Genomic DNA, 23347 nt, shown 5'->3' with positions numbered 1-23347 from the left:
GCCCACTTTGTCATAAATACAGTGTAAAACCCCCTTAGAAATGGGAGATGGAGAGGAAACCCATGAACAGCAAGAGACAACCCTGGGGGTGTCCAGCCCAGCCACAGCCAACCCAGCATCTCCTTCCATGGGCAACACCTAAACAGGGGTCCAATGTGCAATCTTCATTTAAAGCTGCAAGGGAGGAGTTCTAACAGTTAGAAAGGGGTTTGTCCTCCTTTTATTTATTTTTTTTCCTAAGCTGATAAAGTTGTCAGAGTTCTATGCTTGAGGTACTCCGGAGGACACTAGCGAGTTGTCCTCTGCCCCTACAGGAATCATTATTGGGGTAGAAAGTGTCAAACTGGGAAATCCCAACTGCTGCTGTTGCAATTAGCATCACAGTGACATTGACTGTGGTTCCAGCATCGTGAGCAGGCAGCTGTGCAGCAACCCAGCGGCTGACTTCGTACAGCATTCATCTGCAGAGATAAAGCAGACAGAAAGCAGAGTGGCATACAGGAGGGCCTTTTTGTGGGATACACTGTGCTCCACTAACAACACTGCCCCCAATCACTGGTGAGCGCCGTTAACAGGTTACATTGAACATAAGGTTTTGTCCAATTTTAATTTTAAATGCACAAAGGATGCCCATAATAAATGAGATAATACAGATAACTTGGGTTTTCTCTCACTGAGCGTATTACCAACCCACTGCAAATGCCACAACAAAGGCGTCCTCAGAACAGCTGTAACTAAGAAGCTGCAAAAAACAGATCAGTATATTATGCAATAGGGTTACCCATGCACCTCCTCTGCCACATCACCCATATCTTCTCTAACCACAGCTGTATCCACAGCTACCACCTAGCCCCCCCAAACCCCTCCTGTGTCCTCTCTACTTACCTCTGTGCCAGCATAGCCAGCTGCCGTCAATAAAACCTGCATGCCTTGGGGTGCTCGCTTGGCCAAGCAGCCTCGAGAGGGCACATCCATCAGCCAGCTTCACCTCTGATCTCCATGCCTCATGGTGCTCCAGGCACCCAAGCCACAAATTAATCCCTCCTATGAGCAAAACCTCCAGATTGCCCTGAAGCAACTGCTAGGATTCAGTAATATCCCACTGCAGAAGAAATGGTGAAAGAAAGAAATCACCAGTGTGCATGGGTAACACAAAAGACATGTCTGCATCATCCAGCTTCACCCTGAATCCAGTTACGACTTTGTTAAGCCTGAGTGCACAAAAAATACAAAAAGATTCCCACACACCCCCCCCATGGATTTGTATCCATAGCTTGCAAGGAAAAAAACTTGGGTCATTCTATATGCTGGCATAAGTTAAAGGAAAGCAATGATTTATCTCCTTCTGGTGAGGCTCTGGTCCAGGAGGAAAGCAGTAAATGCACCTGGCTCAAAGCTGCTTGGTCACATCCTCTAATGATATGGCATGTTCCAGCCACCTGTCCCCTCTTCAGATGCAAGGTACAGCTCTTGAGTTGAAATCAGAGATAGCCCTGCAATGGAGAGAGACAGAGTGTGCTTATTAAAATGTAAACTGTTACAAAACTATGAGACACCGCAAGCTCTTTGGAGGGTAGTATCAGGACACAAAACTATCTTGATAAATTGAAAACAATACTGAAGTGAATGGGATTGGAATCCATAAGCACAAAAGCAGGAACAGCCACCGCACAAAACCAGGAGGAGAAAGGATGGATAGGCAGCAATGTCTCAAAAAGGTATTTCGTAAATATAGAGTTTGACAAAGGTAAAATGAATCAATAATACCCTACTGTTGCAATCAAAGCAAACGTCATACTTGGATACATAAATACAAATATTTTTCAAAAGTTTTTCACTTGCATCTCCTTTCACTAGATGAAATGAGACAGTGTCCTTCAACCCTGCTTGGAGATTGTAGTATAAAGGCAACTGCATTTATTCCAAAATGTACCTTGCCTACATATTCTAAAGTGTAAAATGAGAAAAAAATCAATCAAAATAGCTGAAGTCACTAGAAGCAAATGACGTGCATCTCTGTATTGGATTCAATTTTCTTTTAAAGATAAAATTTGAAAAAAATACCATCTAAAAACGAGTGACGAACTTTGGCATGTAAACGTGAAAGATTAAAGCAAGAACACCTGATGAGCAAGAGCACAATGCTGAAATCATGGTGTACCCACTGGAAGGGAGTAGGTAAAAGGGTATCAAACTAGGAAAACTTGGCATAACAGCCCTCATGTAAATAAATTACAGCTGCTAAACTGCATTTAGGTAGATACAGATTACACAGCATAAAGCACTCCCTAAGGTTTCTCAAGCCCTGAGATAGGTTGTCTGGGGAATCTGCATTTTCAGAGGTTTTAGAGCAGGTCACTGTTTTTGCTGCATAATCCCAAAGAAGGCAACAAATGTAGTGTGAGGTTATAGCACAGTACCTCTGGTCTGGTTTTGGGGAGCGGACTGGATCGGGGGTAGAGGAAAGCCTGCACAGCTGGTTTCCCAACTGGATCATCCAACACTTGGTTATTCCTGGCCCTTGGATGGAAAAGCCAGACTGCTTCTGCCTTCATTGTTCCTTCCATGAATTTTAGGATTCACTAAAAATCTGCCTCTTCAGTTCTGAAGAGGGAAAGGAAAGGTGCTATGGCAGCATTCCCCTCCTCCTCTCTGTTGTGTTTGTGGTGTCTTGGCATGGGAAGGGAACAGAGCCCGGTTCCCCCTGCTGTTGCCTGCCCAAATCCAACATCAGCTCTGTGCACAAAGCTCTCCTTGGTGCTAACACCCTCCGAGGCCAGGAGCTAGAGTCACACTCCTCTAAATAATGTCACGCATGGCAGCCCAGCTCCCAATCTCCCCAAGCCACATGGGCCAGCACTGCATGCCAGGCTAGCCAGTCTGCATCTCACATCCTGTATCCCGCATCCCATATCCTGCATCCTGCATCCCATATCCTGCATCCTGCATCATCCCACATACCGCATCTTGTATCCCACATCCTGTACCATCCCACATCCCGCATCCTGGATCCCACATCTTCTGTGTCTGCTCTGCTCTTGAACTGGAGAGCTGGGCTGAGGCTGCAACGGGGCTTCTGAGGCAACTATGTCCTGGTGCCAGAGCAAACCAGATATTTCCCAAATATAATTTCTGAGAGTGCTTTCCCCCAGTTACCTTTCCGCTCCTAGATATTAGACGCATGGCAGTAATAAAAAGACCTGGTCACATGGGATGTATAACTCAGAGCAATAAAATCAAGGACTAGATGCAGAGAGGTTACCTCATTCTCTAATCCTTCCCCACTCTCTGCAGAAAGGGTAATTGCAAAGATGATGAGCTGACCTTGGACTGCCTGATTCAGACCTTCAAATAAATAATTTAACGAGAACTCATGAGAGGGGTTAGGTGGGGTGCAACTAGGTAAGTCTTTATTTCGGTTAAAAAGATCTTGGATTTTTCTCATTGCTATAGCTTGGTCTTGTAATAATGGCAGAGTAAAGACACCATATGCTCATGCAGTTATTTGTTTTCCAACAGAGATTGTCATAATAGCTGTACAGCCACATCCCAGTCACACGAAGGATACCCATCCGTACCAGTGCCGGTACTTTCTCACACGCTGCCAAGCACAACAGAGGCAGTAAAACCAGCAGCAAGAGCAGCTGGCTCGTGCTGCTGGGGGTTGCAGTCCCTGCACAGCACCCAGGCAGCTCTCCGAGCAATTCCATTATCAGATGGGACCAGCAACTTCCATCTAAACTGCACTGGGATTTTCCACTGGAAGCAGCCCGTAAATTAAATAAGTATCGCCACATATTTGTAAGACAGCTGTATTAAATGCTTCCAGATATAAAATCATCCTCAAGACATGTGTGTTCAGATGGGATCCAGGCAGCTCACATTACCCTGCAACACTTGCTGGGCTCTTGCCGTGATTTCCTCATGTGTTTAGAAGCTTGAAACACTTTTTTTTTTTTTTTTTGGCATTACAGCTACATTTCGTCTGTCAGCACTAAGCGCTGCAGGAACACACAGAAACAGATGGGCCTGGACTCTTCTTCCTACCCAAATAAACACAGGCACAGCCGGGGAAAGCAGCTGCAGCAAGGTCACGCTCCGGGGAAAAGTACTGATCCACTACCTAAATTTCACCTGCTTAGTAAACCAGTTCTTCTGCAACGAGTGCCAACGATGATTAAATCAGTGAGGAAGACCCTCTCCTCCTTCTGTTTAGGTGTCTAAATTAAGCGGAGAAATTCCCAAGACCTCAAAAGCAACTTCCTCAGCCTGATGTGCCCATGGTTGCCGGATGGGATGGGAATTCTTCAGCCCAACTTGGGATATTTTGCCCGTGCATGGCCTGCCCTGCCGTGCACACACTGCTGTCATGTGGGCATCCACACCACCGAGCCAGCCGGGCCGATGCTCTCTGCAAATATTTCAGGACCCTCGAAGCATCCTTTTAGCACCCACCTGTGTATTTGCCAGCCCCAGATGTCCAGAAGGTCAAGCCAAGCCTCTGCTCACCCTGCTGACCTCCCCAGACCTCCCCGGCTGGCTGGGGACCCTTGCAGCTGCTTTGTCATGCCTAAATCTTCTTTCAGAGGCTCCGTACTTCAGTCGGGGTGCCTGGGAGCAACAGGGCTGTAGGTTGTCTTGGTGCTGAGCAGACTGTTTCTGGCCTTGTCCCAGTCCCTTACGATGACCAAACCAGTGCTGGCCCCTTTCATTTTGCTCCACTTGTGGCTCTGTGGCCACTTCACTTTCCCTTTTAAACTTCCATGGTTTCTTCCCCCGTAAAAAACCCTGAGTTATCTTCCCTGGGCTGCGCTAAAGAATGTCAGACCAAATGTTCATGGCCCCTCTTTCCATGAAACTTCTGAAACAGGTGAGAAAGGCGTTTGTCTCCCCTCCACCAGTGAAGCAGAAAACGCAGAGGCTGGAGGCTGGATGAGGCATCTAGTTTTGCCAACACCCAAGCTCAGCTTCTTGCTCCAAATCCCTATAAACATGGGTTTAGCCACTCTGTCCCCCGTGTTCCCTGCCTACCAGCTCAATGCTTGACATCTCCCTTGACCTTCAAGACAACCCATGTCGCCTTGGCTCCACACTCAACAGCTGTTACTGGTTATTAAATAACTGTCAGGGAGCCAGGTAGGTAAAAATTCACCCTGCTCAGTAACCCATGGTCAAACCCATTGTCCAGGGACTTTGTCACCAGTGAGAATTTCTGTGTTGTTATAAAAGTATCATCTGAGACCATGCCGGCGACTTCACCAGCCTGTGGGTCTTGGGGATTTCTGAGTTATTTTGTAGGTGATTGCTGGAAGGTGCCAGCCAGATCCAGGTCAGACGGTCTGGTAATGGGGTAGGTGCCACAGGACACCCCAAAACAGCTCCATTGGCACTGACCAAAGGCTCAACCTCCAAATCTCCCTGTTTTCCTTTCGTAGACACTGTAAGGCACCCAACTACATGACACTGCTGGATATAGGAGCGTGCTGCAGGTCTTCACACGAGGGACCCACAGTAGCAATCCCACCTTCCAATATCCTCAGCCCCACAGAGCTCCCCTTCTTCTCCCTCCTGTCCACAGTCACAGGCAAGGCCAGACAAGAGGTTAGTTGTTTATGGACTGTTTCCTAAAGGGGCATCTCTGAAAGAGCCTAAAGGCCATTTTAGAGCTAGTTGAGAGGAAAAAAAGCCTGGAGGAGGGATAGTTTTGGGACAGAGTCCATGATGCATTGGAGATGGTGAATGGGGTCTCTTGTAGCATACACCACTTGAACCCAACTTCAAGGTTAATCCAAAGCATCACAGCAGACCTGTCCAAACTCTCTCTACAGCCTCATCTGATAACAAGAGAAAGCACTTGGTAACACTGCTCTCCTCACACCCTTCACCTGCCCAGTCTGTTTAGGTCAGCCCCACGTTCTGAAGGCAACATGCAGAGCCTGGCTCTGACAGCTCAAAAGTGGCTCCTTGTGTTGCATGTTCATCCTTCTCCTCCTCAGGTAGGCAAGAAGCATCAACAGGAGGTTCCTGACCAACTGCAACCCACACACTTGCCAGCCAGCTGGCTAACCAGCCTGCACCACCTCCTCTCCTGATGGGAAGCCCATTCATCATGGTGCTGCAGGACAGATGGAGGATCATAGGAAGAGCTAGAGGTAATGTGTACTACACATTCCATGGCCGTGAGATCCCTGGAGTCAGGGTCTCCTGCTCAGGAGTGTGAAGTTGCCATGACAGATCAGGTGCCTTTTGCTCTGGTTACAGCCAGAGCCTTTCCTAAGACATGTCTAACCTGACAGCCTGCAGCCTTGTGCCTCCTGTAGGACAACATTTAACTCTCTGAACTTTCACACAGATCTAGCTGGCTCGGCATAGTTACACACGCTTAGTTTTATGAAGATGGCCAAGTGTGTGAAAAGTTAACGGTGTTCAGTGCCTGCCAGGGTTGTTCTCCAATGCAACACAAGGACAGTCAGTGTGTTCTTTAAATTTTAAAATTGTTGCAGGATGTGGCTGTAATGACTTACCAGGCTCTGGCCCAAAGGATGCAGCATGCCAGCAACTGGTGGGGAGAAAGCAGGATGACAAATGCCAGCCAGAGAATATAACCCCCCCTTCCTCTTCTTCCCAGTTTGAAGAACCAGAGACACCATCTTAATGTAAGTTACAGGGGTCCCATTCAGGGGACAGTCACACCGGGGAGCGAAGAAATGTGCTAGGACAGAGCTCAGGCAGCCGAAGCACACAAGTCTGAGGAAATATAAAAGACTTTCAGCTGTGTCCGTTGGCTTTGTCCAATGCATCCTCCCGCCATGCTAAGGAAAGCCCAGTGCCATGCAGACAGCTGTAGTGTTGACTGGGTCACTTTATCTCAGCTGAGGAACTTATGCAATCGCTATTTCTAGGGAAATGCTGAAGAAACTCAGTGTTACAGACAACACTGGCAGACCAGCAAAAGGGTATGTGCAGCCCAGGAACAGACTAAGAGTAGATCATGGAGTTGGTGTCTTTCAAGGGAAAAGTGTGTTTCTAGAGCAGTCTTCTACTACCAGCATGCAGAAGCAATGGACAGACCCCCTCTTTAGCCCAAAATTTAGCAGGCATCTGGGCGTGCATGGCAGGAGCTGGCTGGCCAGCTGCCATGCCCGGTGCCTTTTGTGCCCTGGGTACCCGTGATGGCAGGTGTCTCAATGTCAGCGTTCTCATCTTATCTTATGTGGAAATGTCCAGGCTGCCAGCTTCAGGATGCAAACACAGCAGTAAATGAGGAGCTCTGGAAACGCTGTCGCTGCTGAAGCTGGAGGCCACTGTTAGAAACTGCCGCTTCCAACAGGTCATGCCCAAGCATTTGCAAAATATCTTATCCCAACCTGAGAACTATGGTACACATGACAGAGACCATGTACCACACTAGCTAACATCAGCAGAGGGATTGATGTTCACCCAGAAAATCCACAGCTGAACTTCCAAGAGGAGACAGAAGCAGTGGGATGCACAAATATCCCTTGAAGGGACATGAAGGTGGAGCCACCTGAACTCACAGGGTCCCTCTGTGAACTGTTCAGCTGTGAGATTCAGTGTTTATACAGCACTCAGCATCCTCTAGCTGCACGACAGGGAGGACAAATCCTCTCCCTTGCAAGGACACACAGGTAATATTGCAGTGCCTGTGCTGGGCAGAGGGTCAGATGAGTCTTCCTGCTCTGTGCACTAGTTTACCCACCCAAGAAGAGAAAAAAAAGCCATCCTGAATTAGATTGTACATATCATCAAGGGAATCTGCACAGATGTGAAGTAAAACTGCCCCAAATGCCCTCAAATATGGGGCTTTACGCTGTGAGCTCCCAAGAGGAGTTGAGAACTTGAAGTAGCATGTGAAGATTTCAGGTGAAAAGGGAGATACTTTAACAACACTTCTTCCTGAAGGGTGCCGTGCACCACACCTGAGCATTTCTGTAGTCTGTTGATTTTCCTCTCAAAGAGCACAGGATGAGTCTGGCTTTGGCAGCTGAGCACCTTCCCAAGCTACCCCCAGACTGGCACACACATGACCTTCGGCTTGTTCTCGGTGAGCAGCACATCACAACGGACCAGCAATCTATTGTCAGCCCCTTACATGGGTTAGTAGCAGCCAGGCATTTTAGATCTCCCTGAGACTGAAATACAGATGGTACTGTCTGTACCTGTGGCTTCACCTTTGTGATCATTAATTAACGAATAGGCCACAAGCCAGCTAAGAGAAAAGTTACTCCACTACCTTTCAGACTTTTTTTGTGGAGCCAGGTAATTCCCTGACAGGGGGTTGTGTAAGACTTTTTTCATATATTCTTTCTGTCTAAAAAATTTAAATGTTTTCATTGGGGCTGTGCACATTCACTTCAGCCTATGATCTCCATGTCTCTGTGGTTATAAAAAGGATAGATCTGGGCAAGGAACATCAGATAAACAGTATTTTTTTCAGTAAAATGACTCCACTAGCAGAAAACATGGGTTTCGATTTGCCATGGCATAATTTAGACTAAAAACTAAAGGAAAGTGCCCAAACACCAGAAGACCTTTGTCTTAGAGACATGTTCAGTTGAAAAGAAAGACCCACAGAATTCAGCAGCTCCTATGTAGAAGCCCATCCTACTACCAGGTTTAGCAGCTGATAACCCATTTGATCCTCACAATATCCCAGCATCCAAATGGGAAATTATTTCAGCACATCTGGAGATCATCCTCTTTGCAATATGCCTAGAAGTTACCTACATGTAGCAGGCTTCCAGTCCAAGCCCTCCACCAACCCCACAATTCCCTCCAAGCAATTCCAGGCTTCTGCAAAGATCCTTCAGGGATTGCTAGAAGGAATCCTACTTGGTCCCAACTAAGCATTGCATTGAAGAGGTAAATGTGGTGATGTGGAGCCTTTTTTTGAGGATGTTGAGATGCTGTGTAGACAAAGGAGCACTCACCAGGACCGCAGACCATCACACCTCTCTATCAGGTTAGACATGCCCTCAACCTTGCTGCAGCTCATCGTACTGCTCTGCTATTCTCCCCCTCCTTGTCTTAACTACTGACCATGGTAATACTCCTGGGCAGTAGTTTTGTCTGCTGGCTTACCTATGGTAGGACCTCTTGGAGAATGGGGCCACAGTCCCTTGTGTGCTGATGGCGTTATGTCTGTTCTCTTGATTACAGTCTAGCGGTGCTGTGTGATGTTGCAGTCACCCAGAGCAATGCTTTTACAGCTGAAGATGGCTGGATCCATCCAGCTCATGTGTTGGGTAGAGGTGGCCTATTTTTTCCTCACTTCTCATGAGCGGATGAACAGCTTCCAGATCTGAACTGGCTGAGGACAGCACGGAGCTCAGCTAGAGCCCGACCCTGACTGCCTCTCACCTCCTCCCTCCTAAGGCTTCGTCCACTTGGGCATGGATGACCATGAGTGCTTTCTCTTGCTGCTGGGGAGTATGGGACTTCAATGAAAGTAGGAAATATGTACAGATTGTTTGTTAACAAGCCACCTGCATCCACAGGTTGCTGGAAACAGGTCAAAGGGTGAGTGGGAGCAGCAACTGGGCTGGCGGCCAAGCTGAGTCATTGTTTACCATGATGTTCCTGCTGCTATAAATTGCTGCCAGCAGTGTTTCACCAGGCTCGGCTCCAGCAGAGCAAGAAGGAGAGGGTTTTTACCTGTACCTAGCTCCCCATCAGGTGTAGGCATGTGAGAAGCAGAAGAGAAGCAGGCAGGAGAAGGCAGTGTCAGGCATCCCAGACGCAGGGCCAGCATGGCATCTCTGCTGGACAACCTAGCCAGACCTTCTGCTGTCGTTCTGCAGCTGTCTGTGGTGCTTGGTGTAATCTTCGTGCTGCTGAAGGTGGCCCAGTTCTATCGGGAGAGGAAGAAACTCATCAAAGCTCTGGAGGCATTCCCTGGTCCCCCGAAACACTGGCTCTATGGCCACAATCACCTGGTAAGGAGAGGGAGCGGGGCACATTCAGGGCAAGTTTGTCCCAGCAGCTGTGCAAGCTATCAGTCAGGATGAGAGGATGCACTGGGTGGGGTGTGCATGTCTCCTGCTCATCTCCCTTCCTATGGGAGAGGACCTCTGCAGAGGGAGCACCAAGACTTCTTCAGGGCAGAAATGATGCACATCTCTTATCTATCTGCCTGGATAAGAGATGTGCAGCATCTGGAGAAAAACAGCCTCATCGGTTTTGATCATATACTTAAACATGGAATTAGGTGATTTCTGAGACTTTCATCAAGTTATTTAAACATGAGCAACCATAAAATGTCTCTCCTGCACTAGAACTTCTACCAGGAAGTCTTTTCCCCTATAGCCACTTAAGACACGACCACAAAAGCAGGGCATTTTATTGCAGCCATTTTCATCCTTCCATAGTGAAGATACTTTTGCTTTCACGTTGCATGCCCACTTTGCACTGCTGAACATAGAGAGTGGGGGTGCAACAGCCTTGGTCCTGCCGGGCTGTTCACTGCGCATCCTGGCATTGCCCATGCCAGCTGTAGCTCCCAAGTGTGGCACCAAGCTGCTCTGAGCCCAGGCTGCCCTAACACAGCTTGACTGCAGCCGGGACTCCCCACAGAGCTGCCTTGGGCTGCAGGGACGTGGCAGCTCAGGCGGCTTTGCTACCTGTGCACGCTCCCTTTGCCATGCCCAGCATCTCCTCCACCTGCAGCATGGAAACCCCTGCTCTGGCAAGTTTGCCCACTCTGTCTAAATTTCCCAGGAAAGGATGTGTGGTATCCGCTTTCCCTAAGAGGGCAAGTTCAGCCTTTGCTCTCCCCAGTACACCCTTTTTTTTCTGACTGAAATCAGTCCCTGCTTAACTGTCATTGCAGCTAAATGCTGAAAAAATGTTAGATCAGCTGGTGTCATGGGCAGAAGAATACCCCTATGCCTTTCCCAGATGGTTTGGACCAGTCCTGCCTTCTCTAGTAATCCACCACCCTGAATATGCCAAAAGCCTACTTGGCCAAACAGGTAAGTGTCTACATCTGGTTTTGGGAAGTCATGTCCCTGACACTTCCCTACCGAGAAAATCATGGGAAACTTGCCTGGAGTCATCCCCTCTGCCAGCTTCCTTCACAGTATTGCAATTCCTTTTTTGCTCCCCCTCACAAGCTCCCAGCTTGCTCCAGGTTTCACGGAGCAGTTTGTACTCTTGTGCAAAACAGTGACCAGGTGCCTGTTCCTCCCAGGTCACCATCTCCATTATCGCTGATCTTACTGTCTTCTATGGCACCTACCACCTGTGTTTCTCAGTAAATCCAGTAATATGAGCGAGCTAGCAGGGCAATAGCTCTCAAAAGACATCTTAAGTCTTCTCCTCTGCTCCTTTCTATGGAGCATGATGCCTGTGAGTCGTACATGACAGGGAATCTCCAGTAACTCCCATCCATGTTTCTCAGCTTTGAGATTTGCCATGGCCATATCTTTTCCACACACATTTTTCATTATACCTTTATCTGGTTTTCTCAGTTCCAATGAGGACATATTTGTGGGATACCACTTCTAAACTCTAGCTCTAGTGGTAGGGTATTTTACGTATCAAAAGGAGATCAATTCTACTTTGTGATTTGGAGGACAAAGTCTAATGTAGATTTATCCTGAATTTTCTTTTTTGTTATGCTGAATTCATGAGTCATTCATACTGTTTTGGTACCTTTTTTTTTTTTACAGATCGCAAGCCCAATGTACCCTACAAATTCGTAGTTCCCTGGATTGGTAAGTCATTCTCTTCCATTAACCCTTTCAGCCATACTGCCCATTTCAGTGGCTTCTCTCTTGTCTTCCTTTATTTTGCTTTCTTCCATTCTAAAACCACAACCCACAAATGAGAGGGCTGGTTTGAGTGTGACCACTAGGACTGGTGGTGCCCACCTAGTCGTGGAGCACATCAGGTGGCTTTGCCTTGAATCACACACCCTGGCCTTCACAAAGCAACCTGCAGTTTGTGCAGGGACTGAACGTTACTGTGGGTAACTGGGGTGAGGCACACTGAGCACAGGAGGGTTCATGGCTTGCACACAGCTCTGAGGTAGTCCTCCAGGGTCCTGCTAACAAATGTCAGCGTGTGCTGCAAAAGACATTCAAGTATTTCATTTAGAGCAGAAAAAAATACCCAAGAGAGCAAGTCCTGTGCCTCTGCCATCATGGGTTTGGTTTCAGGATAGATCAGGTGTGCACAGCTGGATGCAGTGAAGGACACGTGGGCATGCTCCTCCTCCATCCAAAGAGCCCTGCTGTGAACAGCCTCAGAGGGGCTGGAGAAAAGGCTGCACCACCAACTCTTCCCTCTCCCGGCCCCTGTACATTGGCCTGTGCTTGGCCAAGAGCAGTAGTAAGGCTGCCAGAGCCGTGATCAGAGTCTGGAGGAGCTGACTGCACCTTTGCTGTTTGTGTATCCAGGGCAGGGACTGTTGATCTTGGATGGAACCAAATGGTTCCAGCATCGGAAGCTGCTCACCCCAGCTTTTCATTATGATGTGCTGAAATCTTACGTGGCCCTGATGTCAGACTCTGTTAAAGTGATGCTGGTAAGAATCACCACTCTTGTTACTTCTACCTTTCAGCTGTGCACCAGCAAAAGTAATCAGGTCTGGGAATGACTGAGGGAAAGAGACTGGACTTAGATGGTTCCTGAAGTTTGATTGGACCTTTGGGGTTATTTTAAAGTTCTGATATTGCTCCCCTCACTTTCCTCTGGCCATTCCACTTACTCTCTCTTTCCTCTGCTTTCCAAGAAAATCAGCTACTGCTAGAATATTCTTTCTAGCCCACTAATGGTAAACCTGGAAAAAGAAGTGCACAGAAGAGTTTGATTAGATTCACAGAATACATAGTGAACTAGGGCCTCTGCCTGCAGAAAAGAAAGGACATAGTCGCATGGATCTGGGAAGAGGGACAGGAAAATATGACCTGATTGTAGATGGTAGTCTGTCCCTCCTTACCCCTGTCTCCACCGCTAGGATAAATGGGGAAAGAACACAGAGACGAAATCAGTGGAGCTCTTTCAAGACGTCAGCTTGATGACACTAGACAGCATCATGAAATGTGCCTTCAGTTATAACGCCAACTGTCAGACTCAGAGGTCGGTGCCCAAATGTTCAAGTTCTGAGAAAGCAAGTGCTTCCGTTTCCCCACTCCTGTTGCTAAGACCAGCCTTAACCTTGGTCTCCTTACAGCAACTCAGACTATTATATCAGAGCTGTTTATGACCTGAGCTACCTCGTGAGCAACAGAATCCAGACTTTTTCTTACAAGGATATCTTCTATGACCTGACTCACAAAGGCCGTGAGTTTCAGGACGCTTGCAAGCTGGCCCATACCCACACAGGTATTTCTCCCCTTTCTCCCCAGCCCACTTGCACCTGGAGCGGCTCCGTGCGGGGCTGCAGCATGTGCTGGCCAGGGGGTTACACATCAAACTGAGTCAGAGCTGCTGACCAAGCAGAGAAGTACATGAGGTCTCTGGAGGAGCAAGACACATCTAACTGATCGTTCTTCTATGCAGATAAGGTAATAAAAGAAAGAAAGATGTTGCTGTCCAATGAGAAGGAACTTGACAAGATCCGGAAGAAGAGACATCTGGATTTTCTGGATATTCTTCTTTGTACCAAGGTGAACGTTTGAAATAATTGTTTCAAATGCTAAGGAACATACCCAGGTGGCACCGAGGATGCATCAGCAGGGAGCTCACCGCCCCTGGCTGGAGTTGCTGGCAACAGCTTCCCCACTCCAGGTTTCCTCGCTGAGGAAAGGTGGACTGACAGGGAAAGAAATGCAAATGTGTGAGGTGCAGTGACTGAGCATAAATAGCTCGGGCAGACTTTCATCTCCCCTGTTCATTTTCATTGAGCACATTAGTAGTTAAAATAAGTGAGCTGTCAGAAACCAGAGAAGAATGAGATCATTGGAAAGATTGCAAGGTGGCCACTGCGGCTGTAGTCCTCTCAAGAGATTTTGTTTCTTACCTTCTGTAGTTTTACCTTCACAGGACGGCATTTGGTGTTCAGGAAGGAGATACACGCTGGCTCATTCTGGCTTTCTGGAGCCACCGCTTTCTTTTGTGTCTCAATCTGAAACAAAAGTCATTCAACTACTGAAAAAACTAACAGGGGCCCTGGGTAGAATAGGATGTCCTGAAGGGCTGGGACCTGACATCCCACCAAAGCCCAGCTCTGTAGCTCTGTTGACTGCGAAGTCAGCAACAAGCAGGTCTGACTGTTCTCACGTGTATCAGATATATTTTCTGCCAGCTTACTTCCTGTTGTACAGGGACATATAAGAGACACCAAACTGGTCCTTTCTTCATCATCTCCCAGGGTTATTTTTACAGCCAAAAAAACCCAAGTCCAGTCTATGTGTGCTTAAGAATGATATTAAGAATTGCATCCTCTCTGTTAGGACGCAAATGGAGTTGGGCTATCTGATGAGGACCTGCGTGCTGAGGTGGACACGTTCATGTTTGCGGGACATGATACCACAGCCAGTGGGATCTCCTGGCTCTTCTACTGCCTGTCATTACATCCAGAGCACCAGCAGCGGTGCAGGGAGGAGATCCAGGGGATCTTGGGAGACCGAGATACCGTTGAGTGGTGAGCTAGGACTTCTTATTCCTTTACTTTGAACTCTTTTCATTTATCCTTTAAGGTCTTTGACACGGTCCTCCACAACATCCTTCTCTATAAACTGAAGAGATATGAATTTGCTGGGTGGACTGTTTGCTGGGTGGACGAGGAGTTGGTTGGATGGTCACAGCCAGAGAGCAGTGGTCAACAGATCAATGTCCAAATGGAGACTGGTGACAAGTGGTGTCCCTCAAGGGTCTGTACTGGGACCAATACTGTTTAATATCTTCATAAATGACATAGACAGTGGGATCAAGTGCACCCTCAGCAAGTTTGCAGTTGACACCAAGCTGAGTGGTGTAGTCAACACGCTGGAGGGATGGGATGCCATCCAGAAGGACCCGGACAAGCTCAAGAAGTAGGCCCATGCAAACCTCATGAGGTTCAGCAAGGCCAAATGCAAGGTCCTTCACCTGGGTTGGGGCAATCCCTGGTATCAATACAGGCTGGGGAATGAAAAAATTGAGGGCAGCCCTGCTGAGAAAGACTTGGGGGTACTGGTAGATGAAAAGCTGGACAGGAGCTGGCAATGTGCGCTTGCAGCCCAGAAGGCCAACCATATTGTGGGCTGCATCAAAAGAAGCGTGGCCAGCAGGTCAGATGAGGTGATTCTGCCCCTCTGCTCTGCTCTGCTGAGACCCCACCTGGAGTACTGCAACCAGCTCGGGAGCCCTCGGCACAGGAAAGACGTGGACTTGTTGGAGCGGGTCCAGATGAAGGCATATAAATATCAGAGGGGTGGAACACCTCTTCTATGAGGAATGGCTGAGAGAGTTGGGATTGTTCAGCCTGGAGAAGAGAAGGGTCCAGGGACACCTTACTGTGGCCTTTCAATACTTAAAGGGTGCTTACAAGAAAGACAAAGACAGACTTTTTAGCAGGGCCTGTTGTGATAGGACAAGGGAGAATGGCTTTAAAGTGAAAGAAGGTAGATTTAGACTAGGTATAAGGAAGAAATGTTTTACGATGAGGGTGGTGAAACACTGGCACAGGTTGCCCAGTGAGGTGGTTGATGCCCCATCCCTGGAAACATTCAAGGTCAGGTCAGACGGGGCTCTGAGCAACCTGATGTAGTTGAAGATGTCCCTGCTCACTGCAGGGGGTTGGACTGGATGACCTTTAAGTGTCCCTTCCAACCCAAAACATTCTATGATTCTACGATCATGAGAAGGAAACTTCATCCAGCTTATACTGCACCTGCACTGGGGCATTCTGCTTTTCATGTAGCAATGCTGGCAGCAAAGAGAGGACTAGAAGGAGAAACCCCAGCAGGAGACAGAAGACGTGCAAGTCCAGCCCACCCAGTATGCCACACAGGCCGTGGCTGCGGGTGTCCCCATTGCTGTCACTCAAACACAGCCTGACCCCCAGCTTTGCTTTCAGGGAGGACCTTGGGAAGATGACTTACACCACGATGTGCATCAAAGAGAGCTTGCGCCTATTTCCACCAGTTCCTTCTGTGTCCCGAAAGCTCTCTAAACCTGTCACATTTCCCGATGGACGCAGCTTGCCAGCAGGTCTGTTGAGTTCATTCATCCTTCATGCTTCTGTCCATGACAAGTGGGTCATCCTTGCTAGACTGCTGCGTGGAGAGGCTGTAGGGGCTTCCAGCCTCTTTTCTCTCTCCAAGGGCTGTACAGGGCCACCACAGCTCACTGTCACAGTGAGCATTGAAGGGTGGATGGAGAATGTCCAAGGACATGCTCCAAGGCAGTGAGGTGTTCACAGAGCTCAAAGGGGACTTGCAGAGTGTTTCTCCTGACCATGAGTAAAAGTTCATCCACTGTTACCAAAATGGGGCCCTGCTTTGAGACCACTGTTTCTTCCATGTGAGGTTTCAGGAGATGACATCCCTGGACAGGCTGGGCATCCTCACTGCCCAGATGCCCTGCAACAGCCCCTGCAGAACCAGGGAGAGAGGACATCCCACCTCTCCTGGGTGGGTATCGCTTCACTCTGAGGTGTCTCAAGCTTTTTCTCACTTTTCTTTTACAGGCTGCCAGGTTGCAGTGAACATATTTGCAATTCATAGGAACCGGGATGTGTGGGAGGACCCTGAGGTATCTCACCTTTATAACAAGAAGGGGAAGATGATCTCTGAGCCCAGACATTCAGCCCCCTTGAACAAGGCAGCCTGTGCCTCCCTGCCATGGATTTTTTTCCCTTTTATTCCAACAGTCCATATCTAAATGCAAAGTTCAACGAAGTTACCAAATACCGCTAAGCCTTTGAACATGACAAAGTGCTGGGAAAGGGTGTTGAAGAGTCTATCTTCATGCACGGTGACACAGAGATACTCAGACTGCTTTCAGCTGCCCTGGATAGACTTAGGTCCCAGCGTAGATTTAGGTCCAGTCAGGGTGTGATTCGAAGCTGATATCATGGGGGCTTCAAGGAAGAAATAGTTGGGAAACTTGAAGGAGGGTACACAGCTGCCTTTCTCCAGTGGCTGTCTGGAGAGCCAGGATCAGGCATCTCTGTACCAGAAAGAGTCTGACTTGATCATTGCTATCATGGATGAGAAAACACCTGCAGGCATCTTGGGTGCTGTAGTGGGTGATCTGGTTATCACCAAGAGGGTATCTCCACACAGCCACCAGCTCCCTCTTCTCACCCACTGGCTTTGCAGAGACATGCCTGTCAGCTGCAGCTCCCCCAGGAACAGCAGAGGCCACGTCCAGCCCTACCTTGGGGATCGGGGAAGAACCTGGTGCTGCTCATATCAGACCAACCATTGACCAAATGGCTTTTCTTGCTCCCACAGATTTATGACCCCCTGAGGTTTTCTCCAGAGAACTCAGCACAGAGGCACTCCCATGCTTTCCTGCCTTTCTCCGCTGGATCCAGGTGGGAGATCCTTCATTCCTCTCCTCCCCCACAGGCTGCCTTGCATGGCAGACCTGGCTCAGAGCCAAGCTCCTGAAGCTAATCTTCCCTCAATGCCTATGAGCCAGCTTGGCTTGGTCAGCCAAGCAAGCTTTCCATAGCAGGATCCCCACCACGCTCTGTCAGCTCCACAGCATTTCCCACACCCCAAGCTCTGTCTGTGGTCACTGTAGGGTTTCACACACTTTTCTTGGGGATCTGCAGAGATGTTTACGTTTTCTGTTGCCTGCATTGGAAACACAGGCTCCCTTGTTTAGGGGTGAGTACCCAGTGCACCTCAAAGCCAAGGTGGGTCCAACTGTCTTTGGTTCATGTGTTTTATCAATAGACAGATGCAGGATACTGAGCTCTCAGTAACTTCCAAGAGGAGATACTCCACACAGAGCCAAAAACAACCTTTCTGAGGTGTCTGGGTTTTTGACTGGATCCATGCAGCACTTTCTAGTGAAGTAAACCCCAGTTCTCTCAATCTCATATCTTTTTTTAATGCTTATTAACAAAAACCAGCAATATCTCACTGCAGAGCTGGGTGCATTTTGGTGTGGCATCAGGGGATTCCTAGATAAGCTGTGGCATCATCCTCACAGCAGCTGGAGGTCCCCCAGCTCATGCATGGGCTGAGCCCAGCTCTAGGGCAGGCAGGGATGAAGGCAGTAATCGGAGCATTTGTCATCCTCTCCCCAGGAACTGCATCGGGCAGCAGTTTGCCATGAATGAGATTAAGGTGGCGCTGGCCTTGACCTTGCTCCGCTTTCAGCTCTACCCTGACCCATCCAAGCCTCCCACACTGATACCACAGATCATCCTCAGGTCCAGGAATGGGATCCACCTGCATTTGAAGAAGATTCACTGATGCTGTGGGGTACCACGGCAAGGGGCAAGGGCTTTCCCAAGGATCACCCTTCACCCAGAGATTTGAGGGGAACACCACCCTGGCCACCTCAGACTTCTCCCACACTAACCCCCGGCCAATGCTGTCCAGGGGGGCACGCTGACGCCTGTCACACACACCAAACCCAGCAGGTCCAGGTCTCCTCCTGCCACAGAGAACGGCACTGCCAAGGGGGTCTCACAGCACGGCTGTGGCTCAGCTGTCACCTCCGCAGGCATCCTCCGTGTCCTGCTCATCTCCTCACCTCCAAGCTGCCCTCACATGCTGCCTGGTGGGACTTCTGTCACCCACCTGTGTATTCGCACCATTGCCAGCTCCCCGCTTGGGCACGGCAGTGAGCATCGCCAGTATGGTTTGCACAGATGTCTAAAGCCCGGGTACTGCCTAAGCACGACATCCCTCCCCTGCCTCCAGCCTGGGTGTGCTGCTCCTCCCTGCCACCACGCTGCACCCCCACACCACCCTCCCAATTATCCCCGAGTCCGCTCTGGGGCTGGCCTGTGCCCAACATTACAGAGACAAAGGCCAGCAGGCTTTTCTGCCCCAGTGCTGAACTTCCTTGAGCTGAGGGTGCTCAGGAGCCAGTGCAGAGATGTGTCACTAGCTAACCTGGAGAAAGTACAGAGGCTGAAAACAATGTGTGGTCAGCCTAGTCTTACTCTCTGAAATAAGAATAAAGCCGTGTGATGCTGCTCCCCAAGTGTGGCTTTGGCTTCTTTTGCCTTTGGAGGGGGTCAGGGGGGTACAGGATGAGTCCCAGCAGCCTAGAGGCAAGGCTGTGCCCCAGGGTGCAGCCCTGCAAACATTCTCTCATGCCACAAGGGCTGTTTCAGTGGGTTTGTCCCCCACTGAGCCCGAGGAGCATTTCTACCCCTCCCATGCCCTCGACTCTGCCTCCAGGAGTTTCTGTGGTAAGGAAACAAGATCTGGGGTCAAACAAAGGGAAAGAGAGATCACACACACACACCCCACACACATGCCGGTGGCAAGAAGAAAATCAGCTTGCAAAAAAGAAAAAGTCCCGAGAGGGAGCACAAAGTCTTTTCCTGCACAGGCTGAGAACTGACCGCTCGGTACATGAGTGAGCTGCCCCAGCAGTGCAGATGGGCGCGGGGCCGGGCTGGTTTTGGAGGTGCAGGGACCCACTGCAGGCCCTCACCCCAGCACTGACCATAGGTGGGCTCCCAGGCCAAGGGGGACCATCTGGGTGAGCTGCAGGTCCCGGGTGGGAAACGCATCACTAGGTGGCAGTGGGAGACCCAGAAAAACCCAAGCTCTCCCTGGTCCCTGGCAAAACCCCCTGGGCTTTGCAGGGAGCATGGCCAGGCCCAGCAGGGCAGGTGATGGGCCCCATCCCTGGGGGTACCCCCACCCCCATCCCCACCCTCAGCCATGCAGGGCGGCGGAGCAGGCCCTGCTCCGTCACAGTCCCCAGCACGATGGTGATATTACCCGAGGGAAAGCTTGTCACCACGAGTGCCTGGGCACTCAGCAGGCATCAGGTGAAACTGAGGCACGGAGGGCTGCACACGTGCCATGCCACAGCGAGAGACAAGGCTGTTTGTCCAGCTTTCACTCACAGCGATATAGCATCACCAGCATCACCACAGGCACTAACTGAGCCGAACCATGGCCATCTGTCTGCGCAGCTTACCTCTGCTGGGTCCTCTGCCAGACCAGGACAGCCAAATCTGAGCATCTCCTCCTCTGAACAAACCCTTGCAGCCCCCTGCTCCTCATCTCCACCGCCTGCTGCACCCTCAGTCTGACAAACGAAACTCCCCTAGGGCTGGGTCTGGACCTTTGTTTTGGCTGTCTCAGCACCTAGCGGGACAGGGATGCTGTGAATTACCGGCAAGGTGCAGCTTGTATTTATTTGCAAGGCAGCTGGAGACTGAGTTCCTCTTCTCCCAGCCCTCTCCTCCTCTCCCCCAGGAAGGGACTAGACGCAGGTTGTGCAGGTGCCACCACCCCGGCACCCCTGGCTGGTCTCAAAAGTCAGACTCCAGCTCTTCTGCTCCCCAGCTCCAGCACAGCGAAGCCGTTGGAGGGCAGCAGTTTGACACAGCTTTTCATTACTGTTCCTATTTGTCAGACATTTCACCCACCCATCCAGGAACAAGCAAGCCCACCTTGCAGCTCTGCTCATGCACTCTCCAGCTTGTGGTCCAAGCAACAAACCCAGGGAGCACTTGGCCACAAAGCCCCAGCCCAGTCTTCTTGGTGGTGGTGGGTTGCAAAGGAAACTAGGTGGCACCTGAAGATGTTCCTGCATCATCTTCTGGTTTGGGCATGGGGGGATAAGGCCAGAGCAGAAGTTAGATCTGATGAGGACCTACAGCTGCTGCCCATCTCTGGGTCTGTACAGCAACCTGCTTGGCCTCCCAACCCTGTGTTTTGAGGCCATCACCTTATGCACTGCCAAGACTGAGGCTGCTCGTTTGGTTTCCAAGAGTCGTCCTGACTCTAACAAACAGCCAAACCCCAACCATTTCCAGCAGGGACCTTACCCAGGGAAACTGCTCTGGGAAATCTGCTCAGGAAAGAGAGGAGAAACTACTGCTATTTTTTATGCAAAAAAATGGATTGTTATTCCAGGAAGTTCTGACAATAATTGAGGTAACCTGAGATACAAACACTTTAAAGTCCCTCCCTGTTAAAAATCATGCTTAACCCAGGTTTGCTGTTTGAAGGACCAAAGCTTTTGAGGGAGGATTCTCTCAGCACAAATGCATCACGGAGCCATAACGCAGTGGCCACCAGGAGAAGATTCTTCTACTTTTCAGCTTATCCAAGTCTAACCAGGCAATCCAAACATCCCCCCACCTTCAAATGCTGGCAGTTTCTGGACAGCAGCATGTACAAGATAACCTCCTCCACCAAGCCACCGCTAAACGGCTTCGAGAACAGCAAAAAGCAGCACGAGGAGCCGAGCAGCACCCGGTGACACAGATCTAATCACCCAAGCATTTGCCCCAAATGTCTCTCTGCCAGGCAGTGACATTTCTGCGCTGTCTCGGCTCTCTCCCTCCATCACCATGGTTACAGCAGCCGCCAATCCACGGGCGAGTCCTTCCTGGGTACCACCAAACCCTCTGGGAGATGCTACGAGACCCAGCCTCTTTGGCAGGGAGACACTTCGGGGACCCCGGGACAGCCCATAGCACCAAAAATTCCCCTTTTTCTTCTTTTTGTCCTCCTTTTTATTTTCTCTTTTTTTTTTTTTTTCCCTCTTCTTTTTTTGAAGCACAAACAATGGAGCTAAAAGGTTGGGTATCAGGCCGATAATCATGAATGACGTGTCATTATTACACACCACACATTCATTATCTCCCACTCCAGCCATGTCACAGGCGGCTGGAGGAGGGCAGATAACGGGGTGCCTTCATGCAGATGGCTTATTATCAGGATGTTCCAGGAGGGGCTTTAAGACAGTTAGTGATGCTGTTTGCCAGTTAAAGATTAGAGACCCCAGAGAATAATTAACAATCCCAAAACCCGGTTTTTCTGCTGGATTCTTCTGCTTTCTCCCCCCTCCCCCATCCTCTTTAATCTATTCACTCTAGCAGGTGTAATAAAGTGATAAGGACAGGCTCCGGGGATGTTTGTTTGGCTACTACGGGTGTATAAACCAACAATGGACGGTATTTTACTTCTGGCTTTCAGTGGCTTGAATTGAGACCAAAAACTTCGCAGATCCCTTGCCCACACACAGCCACCCCTACACACCACGCTTCCAGCTCCCACCTGGGTGGCTGGGCTCCTTCCCCAGCCTGAAGGACCACAACAGTGGGATGGGCTCCCTTTTTTCTGAAGGTCCAAATCACATCACTTGGGTATCAAGGTGCCCAATGCCAGGACATAAACCCCAGGCTACACTGCTTGGGCTAGAGCTAGAGCTGGTGGTCCTTCCAGCAGAGGTTTACCTGCACACAGCAAGTCTTTAATTAAACCACTTTGGAATTATTTATGTGGTAGGTGTCCACCTGCCTAAGCGGCTCCAGGGCTGTGGTCACAGAACAGGAACAGCTTAAAGGTCTTTTCCAACCTAAATGATTCTATGATTCTATGATCTTAAACCTCCACGGCTAAAGAGCCTCAGGAGAGATTGGGGAAGGATCAGAGAGGATGGTTCTCAGCAAGATGCTCTGTTATATGGAGGTCCAAGAGTTGAGTTACACTCTCCTAGGCCACTAGGAGAAGAAATGCTGTGATACATCTTGTAACAGGGTGGTAATGCAGAAAGACCACCCTGCATATCTTCTGCCCAAAGGGACACTATCCTGTCCACAGCAGGTCCCAAACCTGAATGTCTTCCTAAAGGCCAAGCGTCAGAGATACTGGCATTATGGAGTGAGGGGTAGGATGGGGCACCCATGGGTGTCCTTCCCCTTCATTGGTGGGCATGGGGTGACTTGTGGAGGACACAGTCAACCCCTGTGCAGCATGGAGAGAGGTGCTGGGGAAGATCTGGCCCCCAAGCAAGTTGGCTTGGGACCCTTCAGAAAGATCACCAAGGCGGTTGAAGGTGCCCATCTCCTAGGAGCTATCAGGTACAGCCCCAGCTCTGGAGGGCATCCCCCAACTCACAGGGTCAATGCGGCAGGCGTGAGCACTGGGACATCAGAAGTTGCCTTCCCGATCACGCTCATCCTGCCAGGGAGGGATGAGACAGCATTGTGCTTTAAAGAGCATCCCCGACCCTATCAGCGAGAGATGAGATATCCTAATTATGGCAGTACAGGCGAGGATCTGGGCCGTATCAGCCCGCACAGAAAGGTAAACAAGAAATATAACAATGGACCCTTAACACTCATTAGCTGTTTCAGATAATACCTCACTTTTCTCCCTTTGGGGCTTAAAATCTAATTAAGATTTTCCAACAATAAATTTCATTTATGCTTGCTTCCTTTTGTTCTTTTTAGGAT

General features: G+C 49.5%; 1 protein-coding gene and 1 long non-coding RNA gene across 4 annotated transcripts; one reads left to right on the top strand and one right to left on the bottom strand.

Annotated features, from left to right (window-relative positions):
- On the bottom strand, window positions 1–8890 carry LOC130156707 (uncharacterized). The gene is made up of 3 exons (XR_008824570.1): window positions 6525–8890; window positions 1386–1493; window positions 1–1102 (listed from the first exon to the last, which is right to left on the bottom strand). It is a non-coding gene; the product is annotated as an uncharacterized LOC130156707 (long non-coding RNA).
- A 755-nt stretch (window positions 8891–9645) lies between these two features.
- On the top strand, window positions 9646–19119 carry LOC130156699 (cytochrome P450 4A4-like). Of its 3 annotated transcripts, XM_056355354.1 has the most exons (13): window positions 9646–9956; window positions 10850–10991; window positions 11691–11735; window positions 12420–12547; window positions 12980–13101; window positions 13196–13347; window positions 13525–13631; window positions 14418–14608; window positions 16025–16158; window positions 16483–16580; window positions 17406–17488; window positions 17856–17976; window positions 18212–18297. In XM_056355354.1, exons 1-12 carry the CDS (start codon window positions 9771–9773, stop codon window positions 17929–17931), a joined length of 1464 nt encoding a protein of 487 aa, XP_056211329.1. In that variant the 5' UTR covers window positions 9646–9770; the 3' UTR covers window positions 17932–17976; window positions 18212–18297. The 3 variants fall into 3 exon arrangements, with proteins under 3 accessions (XP_056211329.1, XP_056211327.1, XP_056211328.1); XM_056355352.1 differs by lacking the exon at window positions 17856–17976 and having other exon boundaries at window positions 9647–9956; window positions 18212–19119; XM_056355353.1 differs by lacking the exons at window positions 16483–16580; window positions 17856–17976 and adding an exon at window positions 16637–16701 and having other exon boundaries at window positions 9648–9956; window positions 18212–19119.
- Window positions 19120–23347: the final 4228 nt, after the last annotated feature.

The sequence above is a fragment of the Falco biarmicus genome, chromosome 11 (assembly GCF_023638135.1).
Source record: "Falco biarmicus isolate bFalBia1 chromosome 11, bFalBia1.pri, whole genome shotgun sequence".
In the NCBI taxonomy this organism is placed as follows: domain Eukaryota; kingdom Metazoa; phylum Chordata; class Aves; order Falconiformes; family Falconidae; genus Falco; species Falco biarmicus.
This window is presented reverse-complemented; position numbering and strand designations above follow the sequence as displayed.

What these genes read in the sequence shown, in the direction of transcription:
- LOC130156699 (XM_056355352.1), top strand. Translation starts at nt 9,771, where the DNA reads ATGGCATCTCTGCTGGACAACCTAGCCAGACCTTCTGCTGTCGTTCTG. An exon ending in TGGACGCAGCTTGCCAGCAG is followed by an intron (nt 16,159 to 16,482) that starts GTCTGTTGAGTT and finishes GTGAGGTTTCAG; the next exon opens with GAGATGACATCCCTGGACAG. An exon ending in GGACATCCCACCTCTCCTGG is followed by an intron (nt 16,581 to 17,405) that starts GTGGGTATCGCT and finishes TTGCTCCCACAG; the next exon opens with ATTTATGACCCCCTGAGGTT.